The sequence below is a fragment of the Tamandua tetradactyla genome, chromosome 23, assembly GCF_023851605.1.
Source record: "Tamandua tetradactyla isolate mTamTet1 chromosome 23, mTamTet1.pri, whole genome shotgun sequence".
In the NCBI taxonomy this organism is placed as follows: Eukaryota; Metazoa; Chordata; class Mammalia; order Pilosa; family Myrmecophagidae; genus Tamandua; species Tamandua tetradactyla.
In genome coordinates, this window is record NC_135349.1 from 43,012,813 (window position 1) to 43,035,925 (window position 23,113).

At 37.8% G+C, this 23,113-nt stretch overlaps 1 protein-coding gene across 2 annotated transcripts in view; it reads right to left on the bottom strand.

The window, feature by feature from the left end:
- Window positions 1-23,113, bottom strand: part of ERCC4 (ERCC excision repair 4, endonuclease catalytic subunit) — a 44,507-nt gene that overhangs the window by 5,084 nt on the left and 16,310 nt on the right. For both annotated transcript variants that reach the window (XM_077141755.1, XM_077141756.1), the window contains 2 exons: window positions 21,227-21,821; window positions 19,424-19,516 (listed from right to left, as the gene is read on the bottom strand). In XM_077141755.1, the coding sequence (XP_076997870.1) occupies window positions 19,424-19,516; window positions 21,227-21,821 (688 nt within the window). The remainder of the gene's footprint in view (window positions 1-19,423; window positions 19,517-21,226; window positions 21,822-23,113) is intronic.

A 23,113-nucleotide genomic window follows, 5' to 3' on the forward strand; every position in this document is an offset into this window, starting at 1 on the left:
TTTCTTTAAACCTATAGCTTCTCTAATAAAAAAATCAATGATTAAAAAATGAAAACACATACACTGGTAGAACTTTGATGAAAAAAAATTCCAGAAGGCCCCATTAAGCATCCTCAAATTTAAAGGAAAAGCAAAGTCAATACAAGAAACCAAATTTCTGCCACAGATTTAAATGAAGTCAGCTTCTCTGGTTAGGCATTAGGGCCAACATTCATTCACTCACTCCTGCATTTATTTAACGACATTTGCCAAGGACTCCCACAGCTGTGCTAAGACTCTGGCTATGGATGTGATCACGCAGGAATGCCTATCCTCACGGTGCCTCAGTACCTTCCACCTTGTTGATCAACAGAATCGTACAATCATAACTGGAGATAAAGCTGGGATGAATATACGACCAATTAATGAAACAGCCAGTACTGTGTCTGATTTGTGCTGGGTGTGAAAGGCTGGGCGTTTCTTTGTGGGCCTTGCTACTGAGTGGAAGATACAAAGCTGGAGGAATAAAACGTAAAGCCATGGAGCTGACTGACTGAGATCAAAGAGACCCGAGTTAAGGTGAGAGTGTAGAAGAAGAGTCCAATATTAACTAATTTCAACAAGGATTAAAGAAGACAAAAATTTTTGAAGGCAAGGAAATGAAACCTGATGGACCAATTCTCCAACTATTTGGGATAAATGATGTTTTAAAGCAATTACAGATACCACAAAAGCCCAGAAATTATGTTAAAATTCTTTACTTACATGCAAATGCAAAGTTAATATTAGTATATTTTATAAATAAATCACAAGGGGCCAAGCAAGAGCTCTGGTTCTATTTTCCCCTCGTTATTCTCAATACCAGCATCAAGTGTTACCTGCTGAATATTCTTTGCCACAGCATGGCTGTCCCACTGCATCTGCCACACTTGGTGAGGACAAACGGCAAAGCAGTCAAACAAATGACTGCTCTGAAATTTTACTTTAACATTTGGGATTGTTTAGGTCATTGCTTCTTTATTTTCATTTACTTTGCTGGCTGAGCTACATATCACATACAGGGGCATCTTGATCTCCTGATGGATCTGCCATCTGTGAGTAGCTGTGAGTGGGTGAGATGTGCCATTGGCGAGACTGTGGATTCTGGGTCCACACTGTGCAGATTTGAAGCCACTTACTACCTGTGTGTTTAGGCAAGTCATCTGATGGCTGTGTCTCAATGTCTTTATCAGTAAAATGGGGATCATCATAATCCCCATCTACTTCAAAAGACAGCTATGAGGATTACACAATATACGGTAAAGCACTAAGAAAAATGCCTGGCACATACATGACGAGTGCTAGATAAATCTTAGCTGTCATTATTACTGTACTCCTTTGTTTTTTTTTTTTTTTTTTGCATGGGCAGGCACCGGGAATTGAACCTGGGTCTCCAGTGTGGCAGGTGAGAATTCTGCCACTGAGCCACTGTCACACCGCCCTGTACTCCTTTTATAATGTGGTAAAAGTTCATTCCCTAATAATCCAGGATTACACTAAAAAAAAAAGTTTGCTTTCAAATGACATCACAACTGTTTTGATTAATAATTGTCATATAAAATAGATGGTTTACCATTCAAGGTTATAACATAATTGTAAATTGAGTCTGAGAAAGAAATATCCTCCAGAAATGAAATCTGAGTGGTGAAGAAAATATTCAGTCTTCCGAGCTAGTAATTCAAAGAAATTTAGCAGAAATTTACCATAATTTAAAATATTCAGTATCTAGCTTTCACATTCAGCATAATTATCCAAGTTACTGAGTACCAGACACAAATTAATAATTTTAAAGTTATTTTTTAAAGTAAAATTAAAAAAAAAACATTCACAGATTCTTAGTTCTTATTTTTGTGTTAATATCTCCTATGATATCTGAATAATAATCTAAGTAGGAGATGCTCACCTGGAAGTCTCCTCAAATGGGGGTTTAGTCAAGCCATCACAATAACCTATTTTGTGCTCACACTTTCTAACTAAAATTTCAGAAAACCTTCCACCTTCCTTTGAAAAGCTGTGACCTTCTCAGAACTGTGCATACTGAGAATGTCTACTAACTTTCCTACCAGTTAGCATTTTATCATCAATGCCGACAATCATAATCTTTTTTTTTTCTGTTTACTTGTCACCTACAATCTACTGAACTTTAGTCCACACTAATAATCCTTTCACTGCCAACTTGTCTGCTTCATTCATTACTTTCTGGTTATTTTAAATAGCAGTACTGTAGTTTTCCTTACATCATCCATGGTGGTCCTGGTAAAAAGCACATTATCTTATTCTCACAGATTCTTTTCTAGGTATGTGATCTGTGCAAATACTCTTATAGCCTTAGACCTCAAATACATTGCACTTTTCGAGGAAACACCTCTCAAATTCTCTGAGTTTTCTGGAAAAGTAAATCTCTTACAAATCTAAATGGCATAACAATTTGATGGCTGGGTAAAATGGGAAGACTTAATTTTTAATAAGCAGACAATCACCAATGAGAAGTTTTAGAAGACTATGACAAATGGCAGATAAAATTACATTAAAATCCAGTGTGGACTTTTGGGAGGATGGCAGAGTAGGGAGCCCCTGGACTCAGTCCCTCCACCAGAACAGCTATTAAACAGGCAGGAACTTTCTGAAACAACTCTTTTGAAACTCTGGAGACAAGAAGCGCACTGCACATCACCCAGGGAAGAGCAGGAGGAAGAGGCTGATAAATTAAGGTAAAGGGCAGTAAACTGCCCTCTCCATGCAGTGGCTACCAGCACCCACCTCACTCTCTGGGCAGGCTGACTTGAAGTCCAGACCCTGGCTAGCTTGCTGGTGACAGAAGGGGGCATAAATCTCCCTTATCCAAGAACAGTGGTGCCACTACCCATCACTGATCACTGTTTCTGATTAGTGAATTTGGATCGCTGGGGGTCAGAGCTCTGAGGGCAGCCACTGTTTCAATGTGCCCTGGATGAAGGCAAGGGCAGGCACTGCTGCCACCCTCCCTGGGTAGGCATGGAGGTGGGTGGTGAAAATTTAAAGATGAGCAGGGCTTCTTCAGGGCTTCAGGGGACAATTTGCTGAAGGGCTGCATATGCTGGGCAGGCCAGGAAAGTTCAGCTTTGGGGAGCCATCAGAGAAGCTCCTGGCACCCTTCCTAAACCCCACACCCTGCCAAGGCACTTTGGAATTGGTCTGTGCCCCCTTCATGGATCCCAGGCCCTGTTTTGGCCAGGAAAGTCCTCTCCAGGGTGACATTTGTCCCATAAGTTGTCCTCCAGACAACAGCAGTGTGAGATAATGAAAGGAACATAAAAAACTACAGAGAGGACAGTTTGGGACAAAGGACTGCTGGCTTCAAATACCCAAGGAGAGGGAGGTATGTCTCCTGGTAAACAAGAGGGGTCACCAAACTCCCATAAACAGGGGGATTCAAAAGTAACTAACAAGCAAAAGCCCAGGACAAGACAGAGGCTCAGAAAGACAACAGAAAACCCTGCACATTGCATTTGCCTTGGGCAGACATTCTTGATAGGAGGCTGAAGCTCAAGAAAACCTTTGTCCTATAACTAGCTGGTTACCAAACCAAGAAACAGATATCCCAGGGAATAAATCCCAGAGATAACATTTAAAAATATTATAATGAGCAGTATGTAACAAAGAGTACAGGATAAACAAAGAAACAGGAAATGATGGCCCACCCAAAGGAAGAGGATAAAAGTACCGAAAACACCAACAAAGAAGGTAAGAATGTGGATATATACTAAACACAGCTTTTAAAAAAATGATCTTAAAAATGCTCAAGGAGATAACTGAGAGGAAGGGGGCCAAGATGGCGGCTTAGCAAGGTGTGGGATTTAGTTCGTCCTCCAGAGTAGTAGCTAATAAATAGCTAGGAACAGGACACAACAACTCCTGGTGCCATGTCAATGACTGGACACACAGTGTACCCCAGTCTGGACCAGCTGCGAGCATCCCCAGAACCATGAGTTCCTCAGGCTGTGGTGGCTGATGCCCCTTCCCCACAGGTTGTTTCCCAGAGGGGAAAGGAAAGGGACTTTACCAGCAGCAGGGGCTGAATGCAAACAAACTACAATTGTGGAATTAATTAACAAATTCTGACTACTAAAATAAGGCCCCCAGCCCAGTTGAACCTCAAGTAAAAGCAGAGGTCACTGGTTTTTGCCCCGGTGCAGAAGGAGCAGGGCTGAAGGAAAAATAAAAACAAAAACAGAAGTCTTTTTTTGGATTTGAAAAGGTTTGGGCCCTGAAGGAAAGGAGGGGGCACATGTGACCTGGAGATACACAGAGCAATGTACCAACTTAAGCTCTTGATTGGCAAACCTGAGGAACAGGGGTCCTGCTCTGAAAAGGATTTTTCTCTTTCGTTTTGGTGGCTGTGTTTCTACAGTTTGACTGCTCTTTGGAAACAGCTGCAAGGCTTCTTGGGCTCCACTGCCTAGGCACAGGCACAATTAAGCTTGTTTGAATGTTTGTCTGGAGCTGGTGCCTTTCCCAGGAGAGGGGTGGGGCCCAGTTCAGGTGGAATCCCTCCCTCAAGGAATTCAGATCCAGGGTCTGGAAAAGTGAAGCGATTAAAACCAGACTACAATCTCTCCTCTGTCTCCACCACACCCCCAGCAGGGAGAGTTTCCTGAAGTTAATGAGTCTGCTGCATTACCTTATGTGGGTGGGACCTGCAAGGCAGACAAACACCACATACTGGGGAGGACAGAAAAAACGGAGAGCCCAGGGGCTTCATAGGAAAGTCTTTCAATCTGCTGGGTCTCACCCTCAGGGAAAACTGATATAGATGACTCTTTCATCCTGATAGGAGGCCAGTTTGGTCTGGGAAAATCTGGCTGGGGTCTATAATACCTAAGTAGACCCTCCTAAAGGGGGGGGGGGAAAGGCACCATACAGGCAGGGCAAGAAACAAGAAGAATGAAAAATTCTGATCTGTTAAACAAAACCTAAGTTAGAGGTCCAGAATAAGCTGAACTGAATGTCAAAGAACAGAAAGACAACAAAGTCATCCAGCAAGAAAACCCTAGGTAAAAAGTGAAAACAATCTCCAGAATAAACTAATTAAGGTAATTAAATGACTTGACGCCAGCAAAAAATAACGAATCATACTAGGAAAATTGAAGATATGGCCCAGTCAAAGGGACAAACGAACCATTCCAATGAGATACAGGAGTTGAAACAATTAATTCAGAGTGTTCGAACAGACATGGAAAACCTCATCAAAAATCAAATCAGTGAATTGAGGAAGGATATAAAGATGGCAAGGAATGAACAACAACAAAAAAGAAATCGAAAGTCTGAAAAAACAAATCACCAAACTTACGGGGATGAAAATATAGTACAAGAAATGAAAAAAACAATGGAAACCTACAATGTCAGATTTCAAGAGGCAGAAGATAGGATTAGTGAATTGGAGGACAGGACATCTGATATCCAACAAGCAAAAGAAAATATAGGGAAAAGAATGGAAAAATATGAGCAGAGACTCAGGGAATTATGACAACACGAAGTGCACAAATATACATGTTGTGGGTGTCCCAGAAGGAGAAGAGAAGAGAAAAGGAGGAGAAAATGGAGGAAATTATCACTGAAAATTTCCCAACTCTTATGAAAGATTTAAAATTACAGATCCAAGAAGTGCAGTGTACCCCAAACAGAACAAATAGATGTACTCCAAGACACTTACTAATCAGAATGTGAGATGTCAAAGAGAAAGAGAGAATCTTGAAAGCAGCAAGAGAAAAGCAATCCATCACATACAAGGGAAGTTCAATAAGACTATGCATAGATTTCTCAGCAGAAACCATGTAGGCAAGAAGACAGTGGGATGATATATTTAAATTACTAAAAGAGAAAAACTGCCAACCAAGAATTCTTTATCTAGAAAAATTGTCTTTCAAAAATGAAGGGGAAATTAAAACATTTTCAGACAAAAGATCACTGAGAGAATTTGTGACCAAGAGACCAGCTCTGTAAGAAACACTAAATAGAGCACTAAAACAGATACGAAAAGACAGGCGAGAGAGGTGTGGAGAAAAGTGTTGAAATGAAGACTATAAGCAAAGGTAAAAGGAAGGAAAATTAGAGATGACATATAAAATTCAAAAGGCAAAATGGTAGAAGAAAGTACTGCCCGTACAGTAATAACACTAAATGTTAATGGATTAAATTCCTCAATCAAAAGACACAGACTGACAGAATGGATTAAAAAACAGGACCCATCTATATGCTGTCAACAGGAAAGGCATCTTAGACCCAAGGATAAACATAGGCTGAAAGTGAAAGGTTGGAAAAAGATATTTCATGCAAATATCAATCAGAAAAGAATAGGAGTAGCTATACTAATATCTGGCAAATTAGACTTCAAATTAAAACAGTGAAAAGAGACAAAGAAGGACTCTATGTATTAATAAAAGGAACAATTCAACAAGAAGACATAACAATCCTAAATATTTATGCACTGAGCCAGAATGCTCCAAAATACATGAGGCAAACAATGAAAACATGAGAAGAGAAATAGACACATCTATCAAAATAGTTGGAAACTTCAATTCCCCACTCTCGTCAATATAGACAGAAGATCAATAAAGAAACAGAGAATTTGAATAATACAATAAATGAGCTAGACTTAACAGACATTTATAGAACATGACACCCCACAACAGCAGGATACACCTTTTCCACAAGTGCTCATGGATCATTTTCAAGGACAGACCATATGCTGGGTTACAAAGTAAGTCTCAATAAATTTAAAAAGATTAAAATCATACAAAACACTTTCTCAGATCATAAAGGAATGAAGTTGGAAATCAATAATAGGCAGAGGGCCAGAAAATTCACAAATATATAGAGGCTAAACAACACACTCTTAAATAACCAGTGGGTCAAGGAAGAAATTACAAGAGAAATCAGTAAATATCTTAAGGTACATGAAAATGAAAACATGATATATCAAAATTTATGGGATGCAGCAAAAGTAATGCTATGAGGGAAATTTATTGCCCTAAATGCCCATATCAAAAAAGAAGACAAAGCAAAAATAGAGGAACTAACTGTCTACCTGGAAGAACTACAGAAAAAACAGCAAACTAACTCCAAAGCAAGCAAAAGGAAAGAAATTATGAAGATTACAGCAGAAATAAATGAAACTGAGAGGATGAGAACAATCGAGAAAATCAATAGAACCAGAAGTTGGCGCCACAAGAAAATCAATAAGACTGATGGTCCCTTAGTGAGGTTGACAAAAAGAAGAAGAGAAAGGATGCAAATAAATAAAATTAGAAATGTAAGACATAACCAATGACCCCACAGAAATACAGGAAGTAATGAGAGGATACTATGAACAACTTTATGCTAATAAATTCGACAATGTAGATGAACTCGACAACTTCCTAGGGTATGAACAACCAACAGTGACTGGAGAAGAAATAGATGACCTTAACAAACCAATCACAAGTAAAGAAACTGAGTCATTAAGAAACTCCCCAAAAAGAAAAGTCCAGGACCAGATAGCTTCACATGTGAATTCTTTCAAACATTCAAGAAAGAATTAGTATCAATCCTGTTCAATCTCTTCAAAAAAACTGAAGAGGAGGGAAAACTACCTAACTCACTCTACGAAGCCAACATCACCCTCACAGCAAAGCCAGACAAAGATATCACAAAAAAAGAAAACTACAGACCAATCTCTCTAATAAATATAGATGCAAAAATCCTCAACAAAATTCTTGCAAATCAAATTCAGCAGCATATTAAAAAAATTACATACCATAACCAAGTAGGATTCATCCCAGGTATGCAAGGATGGTTCAACATAAGAAAATCAATTACTGTCATACACCATATCAACAAATCAAAGCAGAAAAACCACATGATCATCTCAATCGATGCAGAAAAGGCAACTGACAAAATTCAACATCCTTTCCTGTTGAAAACACTTCAAAGGATAGGAATAAAAGGGAAGTTCCTCACCATGATAAGGGGAATATATGTAAAACCCATAGCTAACATCATCCTCAATGGGGAAAAACTGAAGGCTTTCCCCTAAGATCAGGATCAAGACAAGGATGTCCACTATCACCACTGTTATTCAATACTGTGTTGAAAGGTCTAGCCAGAGCAATCAGACAAGAAAAAGAAATAGAAGTATCAAAATTGGAAAGGAAGAAGTAAAACTCTCAGTGTCTGCAAATGATATGATACTGTATGTTGAAAATCCCGAAAAATTCACAGCAAAACTACTAGAGCTAATAAATGAGTACAGCAAAGTGGCAGGTTACAATACCAACACTCAAAAGTCTGTAGTGTTTCTATATACTAGTAATGAATGATCTGAGGGGAAAATCATGAAAAAAAATCCATTTACAATTGCAACCAAAAGAATAAAATATTTAGGAATAAATTTAAGTAATGATCCAAAAGGCCTATACAAAGGAAACTACAAGAAATTGCTAAAAGAAATCACAGAAGATGTAAATAAATGGAAGGGCATACCATGCTCATGGACTGGAAGACAAAATACAGTTACAATGTAAATTCTATCTAAATTGATCTACAGATTCAACGCAATACCAATTAAAATCCCCAAAACTTACTTTTCAGAAACAGAAAAACCAATAACCAAATTTATCTGGAAAGGCAGGGTACCCCAAATAACTAAGTGTATCCTGAGAAAGAAAAATGAAGTCGGATGTCTCATGCTACCTGACTTTAAGGCGTATTACAAAGCTACAGTGGTCAAAACTGGATGGTACTGGCATAAAGATAGATATACTGACCAATGGAATTGAATAGAGAGTTCAAATATAGACCGTCTCATCTATGGACAACTGATCTTTGATAAGGCAGTCAAGCCAACTCACCTGGGACAGAACAGTCTCTTCAATAAATGGTGCCTAGAGAACTAGATATCCATATGCAAAAGAATGAAAGAGGGTCCATACCTCACACCCTGTACAAAAATGAACTCAAAATGGATCAAAGACCTAAACAAAAGATCTAAGACCATAAAACTGCTAGAAGAAAATGTACAGAAACATCTTATAAATCTTATAATAGGAGGCAGTTTCCTAGACCTTACACCCAAAGCACGAGCGTTGAAGAAAGAAAGAAATAAAAGGGAACTCCTTAAAATGAAACACTTTTGTGCAACAAAGAACTTCATCAAGAAAGTAAAAAGACAACCTACACAATGGGAGACAATATTTGGAAATGATATTATCAGATAAAGGTCTAGTATCCAGAATATATAAAGAGATTGTTCAACTCAACAACAAAAGACAGACAACCCAATTACAAAATGGGCAAAAGACTTGAACAGACACTTCTCAGGAGAGGAAATAAAAATGGCCAAAAAGCACATGAAAAGATGCTCAACTTCCCTGGCTATTAGGGAAATTCAAATCAAAACCACAATAAAAAGATCATCTCACACCCACCAGAATGGCCATTATCAATAAAATAGAAAACGACAAGTGCTGAAGAGGATGTGGAAAAAGAGGCACACTTATCCACTGTTGGTGGGAATGTCAAATGGTACAACCACTGTGGAAGGTAGTCTGGCAGTTCCTCAGGAAACTAAGTACAGAATTGCCATATGACCTGGCAATACCATTGCTAGGTATCTACTCAGAGGACCTGAGGGCAAAGACACAAATAGACATTTGCACACCAATGTTTATAGCAGCATCATTTATAATTGCCAAGAGATGGAAACACCTCAAATGTCCATCAACAGACAAGTGGCTAAACAAGCTGTGGTATATACATAATGATGGAATATTATGCAGCTGTAAGACAGAATAAAGTATGTGACAACATGGATGGACCTTAAGGACATTATGCTGAGTGAGATTAGCTAGAAACAAAAGGACAAATACTGTATGGTCTCACTTGATATGAACTAACATTAACGAACTTGGATAATTTCAGTTAAGAACAGAGGTCATCAGGAGATAGAAATAGGATAGATATTGGGTAATTAGAACTGAAGGGATACAGATTGTGCAATGGGACTGAATGTAAAAATTCAGAAATGGATAGCACAATACCACCTAACTGTAATACAATAATGTTAGAATACTAAATGAAGCTGAATGTGAGAATGATAGAGGGAGGAGGCCTGGGGGAACAAATGAAATCAGAGGGAAAGATAGATGATACAACTGAGATGGTATGATCTAGGAATGCCTAGAGTGTATAATGACAGTGACTAAATTTTAAATGTTTTGCATGAGGAAGAACAAATGAATGTCAACAATGCAGGGTGTTGAAAATAGATGGTAATTAATATTTTAAAACTTTAACTTAGTGTGAGACTAAAGCAAAAAATATTTATTTGGAACAAAATTTATATTTTGACTATAACTGCATTTTCTAATATAACTTATGTGGACAGCTTAATTGAACACTGTCAAACTTTGAATAGGGCATGAGATTTTGTAGGTTTGTCCATAGTGATGCCTCAATAAATCCCAGAAGGATTTGAACAGTAAATAAAAAAGCATTTGCAAAGTTCCCTTGGGGGAATGGTCAGAAAGGGGGAAAATTCAACTTCCCCAAGTGGAGAGTTCTTGATCTCACAAGCAGTGGGGACAACCAAAGCAATAGGCTGAGCCCCCAATCTTGGGGTTTGTTCTATGAAACTTCTGTTCATATGAAACTTAACCCCGCAAGGGATAGGCTAGGCCTGCTTGGAATTGGGCCTGGGAATCACCTCCAAGAGAATCTCTTTTGTTGCTCAGATGTGGCCTCTATCTCTCAGCCAACATGACAAACAAACTCATTGCTCTCCCCCTCTTTATATGGGACATGACTCTGAGGGGTGTGGACCTTCCTGGCAATGTGGGACAGAAATTCTAGAATGAGCCGGGACTCAGCACCAAGGGATTGAGAAAACCTTCTTGACCGAAAGGGGGAAGAGAGAAATGAGACAAAGTAAAGTGTCAATGGCCGAGAGATTCCAAAGAGTAGAAGAGGTTATCCTGGAGGTCACTATTATGCATGAATAGATAACACCTTTTTAGTTAAGGTGTGTGTTGGTTTGAAAGAAAGTATGCCCCCTAGAAAATCCATGTTTTAACCAAAATCCCATATCATAAAGGTAGAATAATCCCTGTTCAACACTGTATGTTTGAAATTGTGATTGGATCATCTCCCTGGATGATGCAATTTACTTGAGAGTGGTTGTTAAACTGGATTAGGGGACGACATGTCTCCACCCATTTGTGTGGGTCTTGATTGGTTTACTGGAGTCCTATAAAAGAGGAAACATTTTGGAGAATGGGAGATTCAGAGAGACCAGAACGATGTAGCCGTGAGATACAGAAAGTCCACGAGCCAGCAACCTTTGAAGATGAAGAAGGAAAACGCCTCCCGGGGAGCTTCATGAAACCAGAAGCCAGGAGAGAAAACTAGCAGATGACAACGCCATGTTCGCCATGTGCCATTCCAGCTGAGAGAGAAGCCCTGTGTTCACCACATGCCTTCTCACTTGAGAGAGAGACCCTGAACTTCACTGGCCTTCTTGAATTAAGGTATCTTTCCCTGGATGCCTGTGACTGGACATTTCTATAGACTTATTGTAACTGGGACATTTTCTCAGCCTTAGAACTGTAAACTAGCAACTCATTAAATTCCCCTTTTTAAAAGCCATTCCGTTTCTGGTATATCGCATTCCGGCAGCTAACAAACTAGAACAAGGTGTAACAGAGAGGCTGGAGGGAACTGCCTGAAGGCATACAGTTGTGTTCCATTAGCCATATTTCTTGAGGATGGCTGTATGATATAGCTGTAGCAATGTGACTGTGTGATTGTGAAAACCTTGTGTCTGAGGCTTCTTTTATCTACCTTATGGACAAATGATTAACATATGGATTAAAAATAAATAAATAATAGGGGGAGCAAATGTTACAATAAATTTACTAGATTGAAATGCTAGTGATCAATGAAAGGGAGGGATAAGGGGTATGGTATGTATGAATTTTCTTTTCTGTTTTCTTTTTATTTCTTTTTCTGAATTGATGCAATTGTTCTAAGAAATGATCATGATGATGAATATACAACTATGTGATGAAAAAAAGAATGTTCATATTGTATGTTGATTGGTTTAAATATGCTCAAGCAGATGAAGGATAGTAGAGAGAAAGAACTAACAGATATCAGGAAAACAGTGAATGAGCAATATGAGAGTGTAAATAAAGAGACAGAAGTTTTAAAACAGGAACCAAAGAGAACTACTGGAGCTGAAGACCATAATAACTGAAATGAAATATGGCCAGGAGGGTTTTAAGAGCAGAATGGAGCTGGCAGAAGAAAGACTCAGTGAAATTGAAGACAAGATACCTGAACTGAGTCAGGTGAGGAGCTAAAGAAAAAAGAAATATAAAAAGTGAAAATAGCCTAAGAGATTCTGAGACACCATCAAGTGGACCAATATACACATTAGGGGAGTCCCAGAAGGAGAAGAGAGAAAGGGGCAGAAGGAATAGTCAAAGAGATAATGAGAAGAATTTCCCAAACTTAGCAAAAGACATTAACATGCACATCCAAGAAGCTCATAAAACACCGAACAGAATAAACATGAAGAACAACACATCCCGTCAGATACTGACCACACTATAAAAGGCAAATGAAAAGGCGAAAAGCTGTCATTTGAAAGCTGCAAAAGAAAAGTAATGTGTTATGTACAATACTCAATTAGACTGAATGTCAGTCTCTCATCAGAAACTATGGAGGCAAGAAGGCAAGGGACTGAAATACTTAAAGTGCTGAAGGAAAACATCTGCCAGTCAAGAATTCTATATCCAGCATGACTTCTTCAAAGATTAGGGTGATCGCCTGCCATGCTCGAGACCTGGGGTTGTTTCCTGGTGCTTGTTCATGCAAAAAAAAGAGGGTGAGATTAAGACATTCTCAGATAAACAAAAGCTGAAGGAGTTCATCACCACTAGACCTGCCCTACAAGCAATGCTAAAGGGAGTTCTTCAGAGTGAAAGGAAATTAACAGTGGTCCAAAGCAGCAGAAAGAATAAAGACCTGCAACAAAGATAACAATTTGGATAATTACAAATGCCAGTATTATTGTATTGTATTGTCTCATATGTAAATCTATTTCTTACTTTCTACAGGTGCTAAAATGCAAATGCATAAAAGTAATGATATATTTATATTTTGGGACATAGAATATACAAAGTCATAAGTGGTAACAAGTTAAAAAAAATGGTAGGGGGATGAAGGGGTTTGGGAAAAGCATATGTGTATGCTACTGAAGTTAAGTTGGTATCAAACCAAACAAGACTGCTATATATTTAGGTAGTTAAATTTTAACCCCATGGTAACCACAAGGAAAATAAATGAAAAATATATCTAGAAAGAAATGTAACAGCACAAATATGGTATAACATAGAAAAGCAAATAAATATAAAGTAGGTATTAATGGAATTGAGGGCCAAAAAAGGTATAAGGCTTACAAAGGCTAAATATCAAAATACCAGAAGAAAGTATTTATATCTGTAGTGACTTTAAATGTAAATGGATTAAACTCACTAGTCAAAAGGCAGAAATTGGCAGAACAGATAAAAAAGAGTGGCAAATTCAAAGATACAAGTAGGTTGAGGGTGAAAGGATGGACAAAAACATATCACGCAAGTAGTAAGTAAAATAGAGCTCGGGTGGTTATAATAATATAGAATAAAATAGACTTGAAGTAAAAAAGTTACGAGGGACAAAGATGGTCATTATATGCTGATAAGGGGACAATTCAATAGGAAGATGTAAAAATTATAAATATATATGCACCTAAAAACAGAGCACCAAAATAAACTAAGCAAATACTGACTGACTGGGAGAAACTGGTGGTTCTATATGAATAGCAGGAGACTTTAACACCCTACTCTCAATAATAAGTACATCTAGTCAGAAGATCAATACTTCAATACAGTCAGCAAAAACTTCCCAACAAAGCAAGCCCAGGTCCAGAAGGCTTCACAGTGGAATTCTACCAAACATTTCAAGACGACTTACCTCCAATTCTGCTCAAACTCTTTCAAAAAATTGAATACTCCCTAACTTATTCTATGAGGTCAACATCACTCTCCTAACAAAATCAGATAAAGACACTACAAGAAAAGAAAACTACTACAGAATATAGATATAAAAATTCTCAACAAAATAACTAGCAAAATGAATCCAACAGCACATCAAAACAATTATACAACATGATTAAGCAGAATTTACCTCTGGTACGCAAGTTTGGTTCAACACAAGAAAATCAATTAATGTAATAAATCACCTTAACGGAATGAAGGAAAAAACCCACGATTATCTTGATTGATGTAGAAAAGGCATGTGACAAAATCCAGTACCCTCTCTTGATAAAAATACTTAAAAACACTAAGAATAGAAGGAAACTTCCTCAACATGATAAATGGCATATATGAAAAACCCACAGCTAACATCTTACTTAGTGGTGAAAGACTGAATGCTTTCCCACTAAGATCAGGAACAAGAAAAGGATGCCCATGTCACCAATGATATTCAACATTGTACTGGAGGTGCCTGCTAAAGCAATTAGGCAAGAAAAAGAAATAAAAAGTATCCAAATTAGAAAGAAGTAAAACTTTCTGTATTTGCAGATGATGTGACCTTTATACAGAAAATCCTGAAAAATCCACAACAAAGCTCACAGAGCTTTAATGAATACAGAAAAGTGGAGGGGTACAAGGACCACACCCCAAAATCAATATTGTTTCTATACATAAGCAATGAACAATGGGAAGAAGAAATTTTAAAAATTCCATTTATAATCACAACTAAATATCTAGGAACAAATTTCACAAAGTATGTAAAGGACCTGTACACAGAAAACCACAAAACATTCCTAAAAGAAATTAAAGAATTGCTAAATAAATGGAAGGACATTCCACGTTCATAGATTAGAAGACTAAATATCATCAATATGTCAATTCTACCCAAATTGATTTACAGATTCAATGTAATTCCAATCAAAATTCTAATAGCCTATTTTGCAGAAATGGGGAAGCCAATCATAACATTTATATGGAAGGGTAGAGGCCCCGGATAGCTAGTCATTTTGAAAAAGTACAATGAAGTTGGAGGACTCATACTTTCCAATCTTAAAACTTACAAAGTGAAAGTTATCAAAGTGACATGGTACTGGCACAAGGACAGACATATAGACCAATGGAACAGAACTGAGAGCTCAGAAATCAACACTCACATTTATGGTCAAATGATTTTTGACAAGGTGACAAAGACCACTCAATTGGGAAAGAACTGCCTCTTCAACAACTGGGGCTGGGAAAACTGGATCTCCATTTGCACAAGGAGGACCCCTGCCTCATACATTATATAAAAAAATCAACTGAAAAATGGATAAAAGACCTTAATACAATAGTTAGAATCATCAAAATCCTAGAAGAAAACATACCGAAGCATGTTCAGGACCTTGTATTAGGTAATGCATTCTTAGATTTTATACCCAAAGCAGAAGCAACAAAAGAAAAAATAAATGGGACCTCATCAAAATTAAAAACATTTATTCCTCAAAGGACATTATCATGAAAGCAAAATGACAACCCTCACACTGGGAGAAAATATTTGGAAACCACGCATTTGATAAAGTCTTAAGATCTAGAATATATAAAGAAGTCATTCAACTTAACAACAAAAAGACAAACAATTAAAAAATAGGCAAAAGACTTGAACAGACATCTCTCCAAAGAAGAGTTACAAATGGCCAGAAAGCACATAAAAAGATATTCATTTTTAGTCATCAAGGAAATGCAAATCAAAACCACTGTGAGATACCATTTCATACCTAAAAGAATGGCTGCTATTAAAAAAGTGGAAAATAGCAAGTGTTGGGGAAGATGTGGAGAAACAGGAAAACTCATTCATTACTATGGCAATGCGTAAAATGGTGCAGCCACTGTTGAAGACATTTGGTAGTCCTTCAGAAAGTGAAGTATAGAATTAACCATATGATCCAGAAATCCCACTACTAGGTATATACTCAAAAGAATTGAAAGCAGGGGCTCAAACAGATATTTGCACACTGATATGGCATTACTCACAACTGCCTAAAGAGGGAAGCAACCCAAATGTCCTTCAACCAATGAATCCTGTATCTTATGCATGATTGTTCTGCAAACCCACAATTTCTCTAATAAAGAAAAATAAAAAATTTCCTATTAGAAAAATCTGTGGAAATTATTTTATCAATTGAAGTGTAGGAGACAACGCCATCTTCCATATTCAGGGTTCCTCAGAGGGAGGGCTCCTCTAGTCTGTGCCAGCTTACCCACTCCTTGTAACCCAGCCCTGTGGTATGTAAAATCGCATGCATAAACCAGGAATGTCAGGGGGTCCCCAACATCTGGTTACAATCTAAGAAAAGCACCCTTTTGTTTACTGGTTCCTTGATATGACTGAGGAGGGGAAGTCACCTGGAGAAAGCCTGAAGGATAACAACTCAGGTACCCAGGCGACTACCTTGCCACATTCTACCAGGTTACATTGGCTCTAACAACAATAAATTGGATCTGAATATTTTAGCTTTGAGTTCATTTGTAACTTGGTGACAATCATTTTAATCAGAGAAGTTTTAGGTAATGGATATTTTAAAAACAGTGAAGGGAAGGCGAGGAGGTAGTGGCACACATTCAGTATCACCAGTTCTTCGAGTCCATCTCCCAAATATCTCTTCAATCTGCCTACTTGTCTCCATCACCCTAATCCTGGACACTGTCATCTCTTATCAGGTGACTGCAAACAGCCTCCTTACCAGTCTCTCTGCTCTGTCCCAATTCCTCAGTTTGAAGCCAGAGAGAGCCTTTAAAAATATACTTATGTCTCTTTCCTATTTAAAGCCCTTCAATGCTGTCTTACTGCCCTTAGAAAAAAGCCCTAAACCCTTAACAGGGCTCTTGTGCCTCTGAGCCTTTCTCAACACAGTCCTCTTTTCCACTGTGTCGCCTCCACCTCCTGGCATCACCTCCCGCACTTGCGTTGGCTCAGATGTCACTTTCTCAGTGATGCCATCATGACCTCCAGCCCAGGTCAGGCCTCTATAACATGCTCTTCCATTACCCCTTTCCTTTGACACTGGCAGTCAGCAGCACTCTGCACACTTCTATTTGTTACAATACTTACAACTGATTAATGTCCATCTTTTCCTCTAGAGTATGAGCTCCAGGAAGACAAAAGACTTTTTCTGCACCAGTGTTAACTGCAGCACTCTAATATTAAGAGATGGCTCAGTACACTATAGTTGCTCAGTAAATCTATGTTTAGAGTTTGAGAGTCAGATGCAGAGGTGCTTTGGATAAAAAAGAGGGAGCTGGATAACACCCGATTTGTTGTAGCACTCTTTCAGAAACATCTTTTCAGAAAATAATTACATGCGCATTCTTTCTTTCTCATTATTTTTCTTTCTTTCTTCCTATCTATCAATCTACCTCCCTCCCTCCCTTCCTATCTACCTATCTATAACAGTTCCATGGAGCACATTACTAGAAAGCATATTTTCATAGCAGATGGGTGAACTGATAGATAATTATATGACTTGTAGCTGGGAACTCATAGCCTAGGCATGTCAGAGTTATAGAGCATGACAAGTGATGGGTACCGGGCTGGGCCCTGTCACAGGGACTCAATGGCACTGATTCAGTAAACATCCCTGTCTGCAGGAATACATACCCTGGGCTACCTGGGACACTTTTACACATACATGGAGAACCCACAGCTAGCGCCAGAGGATGGTTGTCTATTTTGAAATTCTGACTCTGGCCCAGGCAACTGCACACTAAAAATAATTTCAGCCCTCACGTTTCCACTGAGACCCTGCTAGTGTCTGAGGCCTCCAAGATTGGTCTGGGCAATTGCTTCAGTCCAGACCATGATCTCTTCTGGTCTAGCCTTTTCTCTGGCTGCATTCATGAAGCCCACAGGCCCTGTCCAAATCAACAGGCCAAGCCCTTGATCTTGAGGCTTGCTCTTGTGAAGCTTATGTATGTAGCGGAAAAGCTTAGCCTACCTATAGGTAAGCCTAAGAGTCACCTCCAGAGGACCTCTTTTGTTGCTCAGATACGGCCTTTCTCTCTCTAAGCCCAACTCTGCAAGTGAAACCACTGTCCTCCCCTCTACATGGGACATGACATCCAGGGATGAAAGTCTCCCTGGCAGCATAGGAGATGACCCCCAGGGATGAGCCTGGCCTGGCACCGTGGGATCAACAATGCCATTCTGACCAAAAGGGGGAAAAGAAGTGTAACAAATAAGGCATCTATGGCTGAGAGGGTTCAAATGGAGTCGAGAGGCTACACAGGAGGTCACTCTTACACAAGCTTCCTTTAGAATCTAAAACTTTCCATAACTCCAACTAAAACCATTCCTGACAATCCTGAAGATTACCCTAGGGCATTATATAAGATTTTACAAAGTTTCCATGCACTCGGATAACTCTCCAAAACCTACAACTTCCAGATGGATCCTTGGACCAGGTAAGTCCTGAAATGCAGAGGGGCCAGCCTCTCCAGAATATCAACTAGTTCTACCCCCCTATTTCATATTATCAACATGAAGAAGTTAGAATGGGAATAGCTCAAATACTCCTAAAGAGTGAGAGAAAGATCAAAGGTGATGGTGGACCTTATAAAGAGAAGGTTGGGTTTACAAATGAGTATAAGTGCTGAATCATTATACTGATATTTCTTTTAGCCTTCAGTACGTTAGAGCAGCTAGAAATAAAAACCTAAAGTTATGGAATTGTAACCCATACCAAACTATAAAATCTGTTCTACAACTAATTGCTGCAATGTACTTTGAAATTTATTGCCTTTAGACATACATGTTATTTAAGGAGAAGGAGTATAACAGAGAAGATAGGATTTAACAAATGAATATGGCTACAGAATCATTATTTTGCTATTTCTATTCTACAGTGTCTTGGAGCAGTTAGAAGAAAAAATGAAAAATTGTGGAACTATAACCCATACCAAACTTTAAAATCTGTTCTATAACTACTTGTTAAAATGTACTTGGAAATTTATTGCTTTTTTGCTTATATATATAATATTTCAAAATTAAAAAATATTAAAAAAAAATAGTTCTTTTCATCACTGTATTTCTAATACTCTAGTAAGTCACTGAAAAGCAACTGGAGGTGGAAAAAAGAGGGAAAAGAGAAAAAGTAAATATGTGCTGATGCGTACCCTGCAGGACACATCGAGCCATATTTTTATCGTGACTTAACCCTCTCCAACCCCTTCCTCTCTATATGTGTTGAGGCATATTAGATCTTCTCTACCCAAAGAAACCACTGGATTTTAAAGTCCTTGGTGACAATTTGCTATTTTTATACTGATCCTTTATGTATTACCTTATGAGTTTTTCAAAAGCTTCCTTTTCCTTTCGCAAAGCAGTGAGATAGCGTTGTTCTTCAGTCGAACCCCCATATATGAGAAAATAAACCCTGCAAGTTAAGACAGAACACTTTAAGGTTCCCCCTCAATTTTTTTTTAATCCCAAAAAGGAACAGCATGGCATTTAAAATCAGTGATCTAAAGTGCTCAAAAATAAATATTTGATTAAGAATAAAAGATTCCATTAATCATACACTTAATAAAATTAAGCTGCCTAAACTCCACCTCTTTAAGGTTTCCTAACATGTTTTTTTTTCTTTTGCCAAAAGAAAGAACAGAGTTTAGATAAACACTGAAATATAACTAATGGAATAGAATAATTCTTTTCTCATAACCAAAAACAAAAACAAAAAACAACAAAAAATCTTAGAGGCTTCTCTTTTTCCAATTTTTTCTTTGCACCTCTGCCAAACAACCGTTTAAAAAGTTGGACAGTAGTTAAAAAACCATCTTATGAAAGTCCATGGTAGTGAAAAATAAACAAATGGAATCTATATGGCCTTTATCTTCACAAGAAATTTCTCAGTTCTTTTCTGCACCTTAACAGAACGAGTCATTGCACATTTTATATAAACACCTGGAAATACAAGACATATGGACTGTATCAGGCATCTTAAAATAATTTGATATATCTTTTCTTTTAGAAAGGTCCTGCTTCTCTATCTTGTGCGTTGCAAAGAAAGCTGAATTAAGCATCTCCTTTGTCCCTTTTCTTCATCTTCTATCAGAAGTATTTTTCTTTCTTAACCCTCGATTTGTCTTCCTAGATTGTATCTTGCTTAAGCATGGACAGAGACAGAGAAAAGAGCAGGGGACAATGCATTTAGAGACCTCAGCTCACCCACCAATGTGGTATGTGGCCAAGGAAAGGTCATTTACCGTTTCTGAGCCTCAGCTGCCCACTGACAGAGAGGCTGGACTCCTGGATCCCTTCGGATCCTGACATTTTATTTTCAAATATCACACCATTCTGTTTTCAGAAAACAAAGAACTTTGGAGGACACATGCTATCTACAAAGTTGATCAACTGCTAAGCATGAAAAATTGACCAGTGTATAATTATTTTACCAGCTTCACCTAATCTCTTCATCCTGAATCATTTCTGATCCACCTCCTCAATTCATCTCTTCTCTGAAAGGCTGCATTAGTTAAACTGTCAAAGAGATTTCTTTTGGCTCTATATTTTGGTTCAGACTGAGTTCAGGATATTAATTTTGCTGTTTATTTTCCCCAGATAACTGAAGAGCCAGAACACTATATTCTTTGGGAGGCATCGTTTTCTCATCTGATATTTCTGTAGATTTCTCATCTGATATTTCTTGAAACTCAAGAAACCTTGGTTTGATAATTCCCCAAGTACTTTCATTTTATGTGGAAGCGATTTAGAGTCACTTAAAATGTATATGAAAGACATTTTAGAATACTGAAATTATTTCACCAAGTCATAATTATATTACCTTTTGGTAGAACTGAGGATATTCTAAGTTTCCTAGCCCTGTTCAGATACAGCACTTTAAACAACACGACAGCTACTGAGAACACATGAGGGCCCCTAGATTTGTAGTTCTGCTACCATAGCTGACATCTTTCCTATACAAATCTCTCAGGTTCATCAGAAAGCAAAGTAAATTTTCATGAAACTTAACCAACATCCTACCAATAGACTGCCAAGGACAAGAAAGCCAACACAGAATGGTGAAATCTCAAAGAACCATGAAGCTGAAACCTTTGAGAAGCAGTGAAAATTCTTCATCACTTGCCTGAGAGGTTTCCCAGGCCTACTTGCCCTGTATATTTCCAGCTGACGAACAAATGTTAGTTCTGCATCATACAGCACAACATATCTTGGTTCCATTTCATGGAGTACCCTTGTCAGTGCGTAGGGGTCACTACAACCCAGAAGTGGATGGAGGATGGTAAGGGGCTCCTTCAGGATTCCATAAGCTGCATCAGATGACAAGTTTAAATCAAATTCTTCGTGTTTGATTTCTTCTAAGTAGCTTTCTTGGCTACTGCTAATTTCTCTATGATTTCCTTCAACACCCTTTTCTGCTTCAAGTTCTTCAGATTTCCCTATCAACTGAGTTAAAGTCAATCTTCGTTTTTTCTTTTTGAGGGTCTTTTCTTTGGTAGAAGTCCTTTCTTTGTTTTGGGGGTCTTTGAGTCTTTTGTTAGATTTCATAATTCTCTTTGAGTTGTCCTCCTTTCTAAATTTCATCCACACTTCTTCAGCTTTGCTGTCCTTCTCAAAAGTTTTCCTGTAGAGCCTCAATAAAAAGGCCTCTGCTCCAATAGTGATATACTCCCTCAGCTGGGAACATGTTCGGTCATCACTTGCACAAATAAGTACTTGACCTAAAATTAGAAAACACTGTTATGTTACTATTACCTAATTTTTCCCCTCTATTCCCCACATGCCCCCTAACATCTCTTCACAATAGGAAGACACATTACCCTTTGGTAGTAAAGATGCATAATTGCCAAACAGTCTAAGAGCCTTAGGAGTTCATCAAACAGTCTCACCTCTCTTGCAGGGTTGCTTAAATTTTCTGAGTAAAGTTCAAGTCAGAAATATTTAGTGAAAGTATAGTCGTGGTATAACGGAGGTTCTAAAAAAGCTCTTCTTAATTAACAATTTTCCAGAGGCTTTATATACCTACATAAATTCTGAATGGGTTGTAGAGTCATATGCTAAACATTAAATCATAAAAAACAAACAAACAAAACACACAAAAAACAGAAGTGAGTATTCTCAAGCTCTCTGGATAGATACGATTTTCTGAGCTTAAAAGCAATAGAAAAATTTCAGGAAAGACTGATAGATTTGACTCTAAAAAATATAAAACTGCATACCAAAAAAGCTAAAGAAAAAAACCAGTTATGCAACATCTATGACAAATGTTAGTATTTTTAATATACAAAGAGCAAATACAAACTGAGGATAGAGTCTAACTTGGCAAAGGAGAAATAAGACAATGCACAAAAGAAGAAACACATTTGAGAAAATATTCAACCTCATCAAGCATCAAAATTTATACCCAGATAACATTTATTTTCTCACTAAATTAATAAAATTGTGATTTACATACATACTCACATATACACATGTATCCACAGATACATAGATATATATATATAAATATGTATACATACACAAGTAGATACAATATCCAGACATTGTTAGCTAAAGTGAAAGAAATAGGCTTCTATACTGGTAGAAGAAATGAAAACTGATAAAAACTTTCTGTGAATCCAGGCGGCAATAACTTTAAAGACACTGATACCATTAATTCTATGACTAGAAATTATATCTAAACTATGACTTTACCATAGGAAAGAGAAAATCTAAGAAATATGCGAATATTAACAGTGGTTGCTAGAGGTAATTTTTTTCTCTTCTTTGTAAGTTCTACTTTTTCTACAGGGAGTATAGATGATTTTGGGTCTTAAATCATAGCACCATAAGTTCTGGGGTGATATCACAGCACATTTACTGTTATTAGGATTATATGCTTACCTATATTGCTTTGCAGGAGTTCAAAGGCTCAGAAGCCATTTTTTTAAAACTTTATTTGAATGAATGGTGCAAATGAAATAATTTAGTGGATGTTGATACAATTTCTAGAAACAGTAAAAGTAAACCCAGC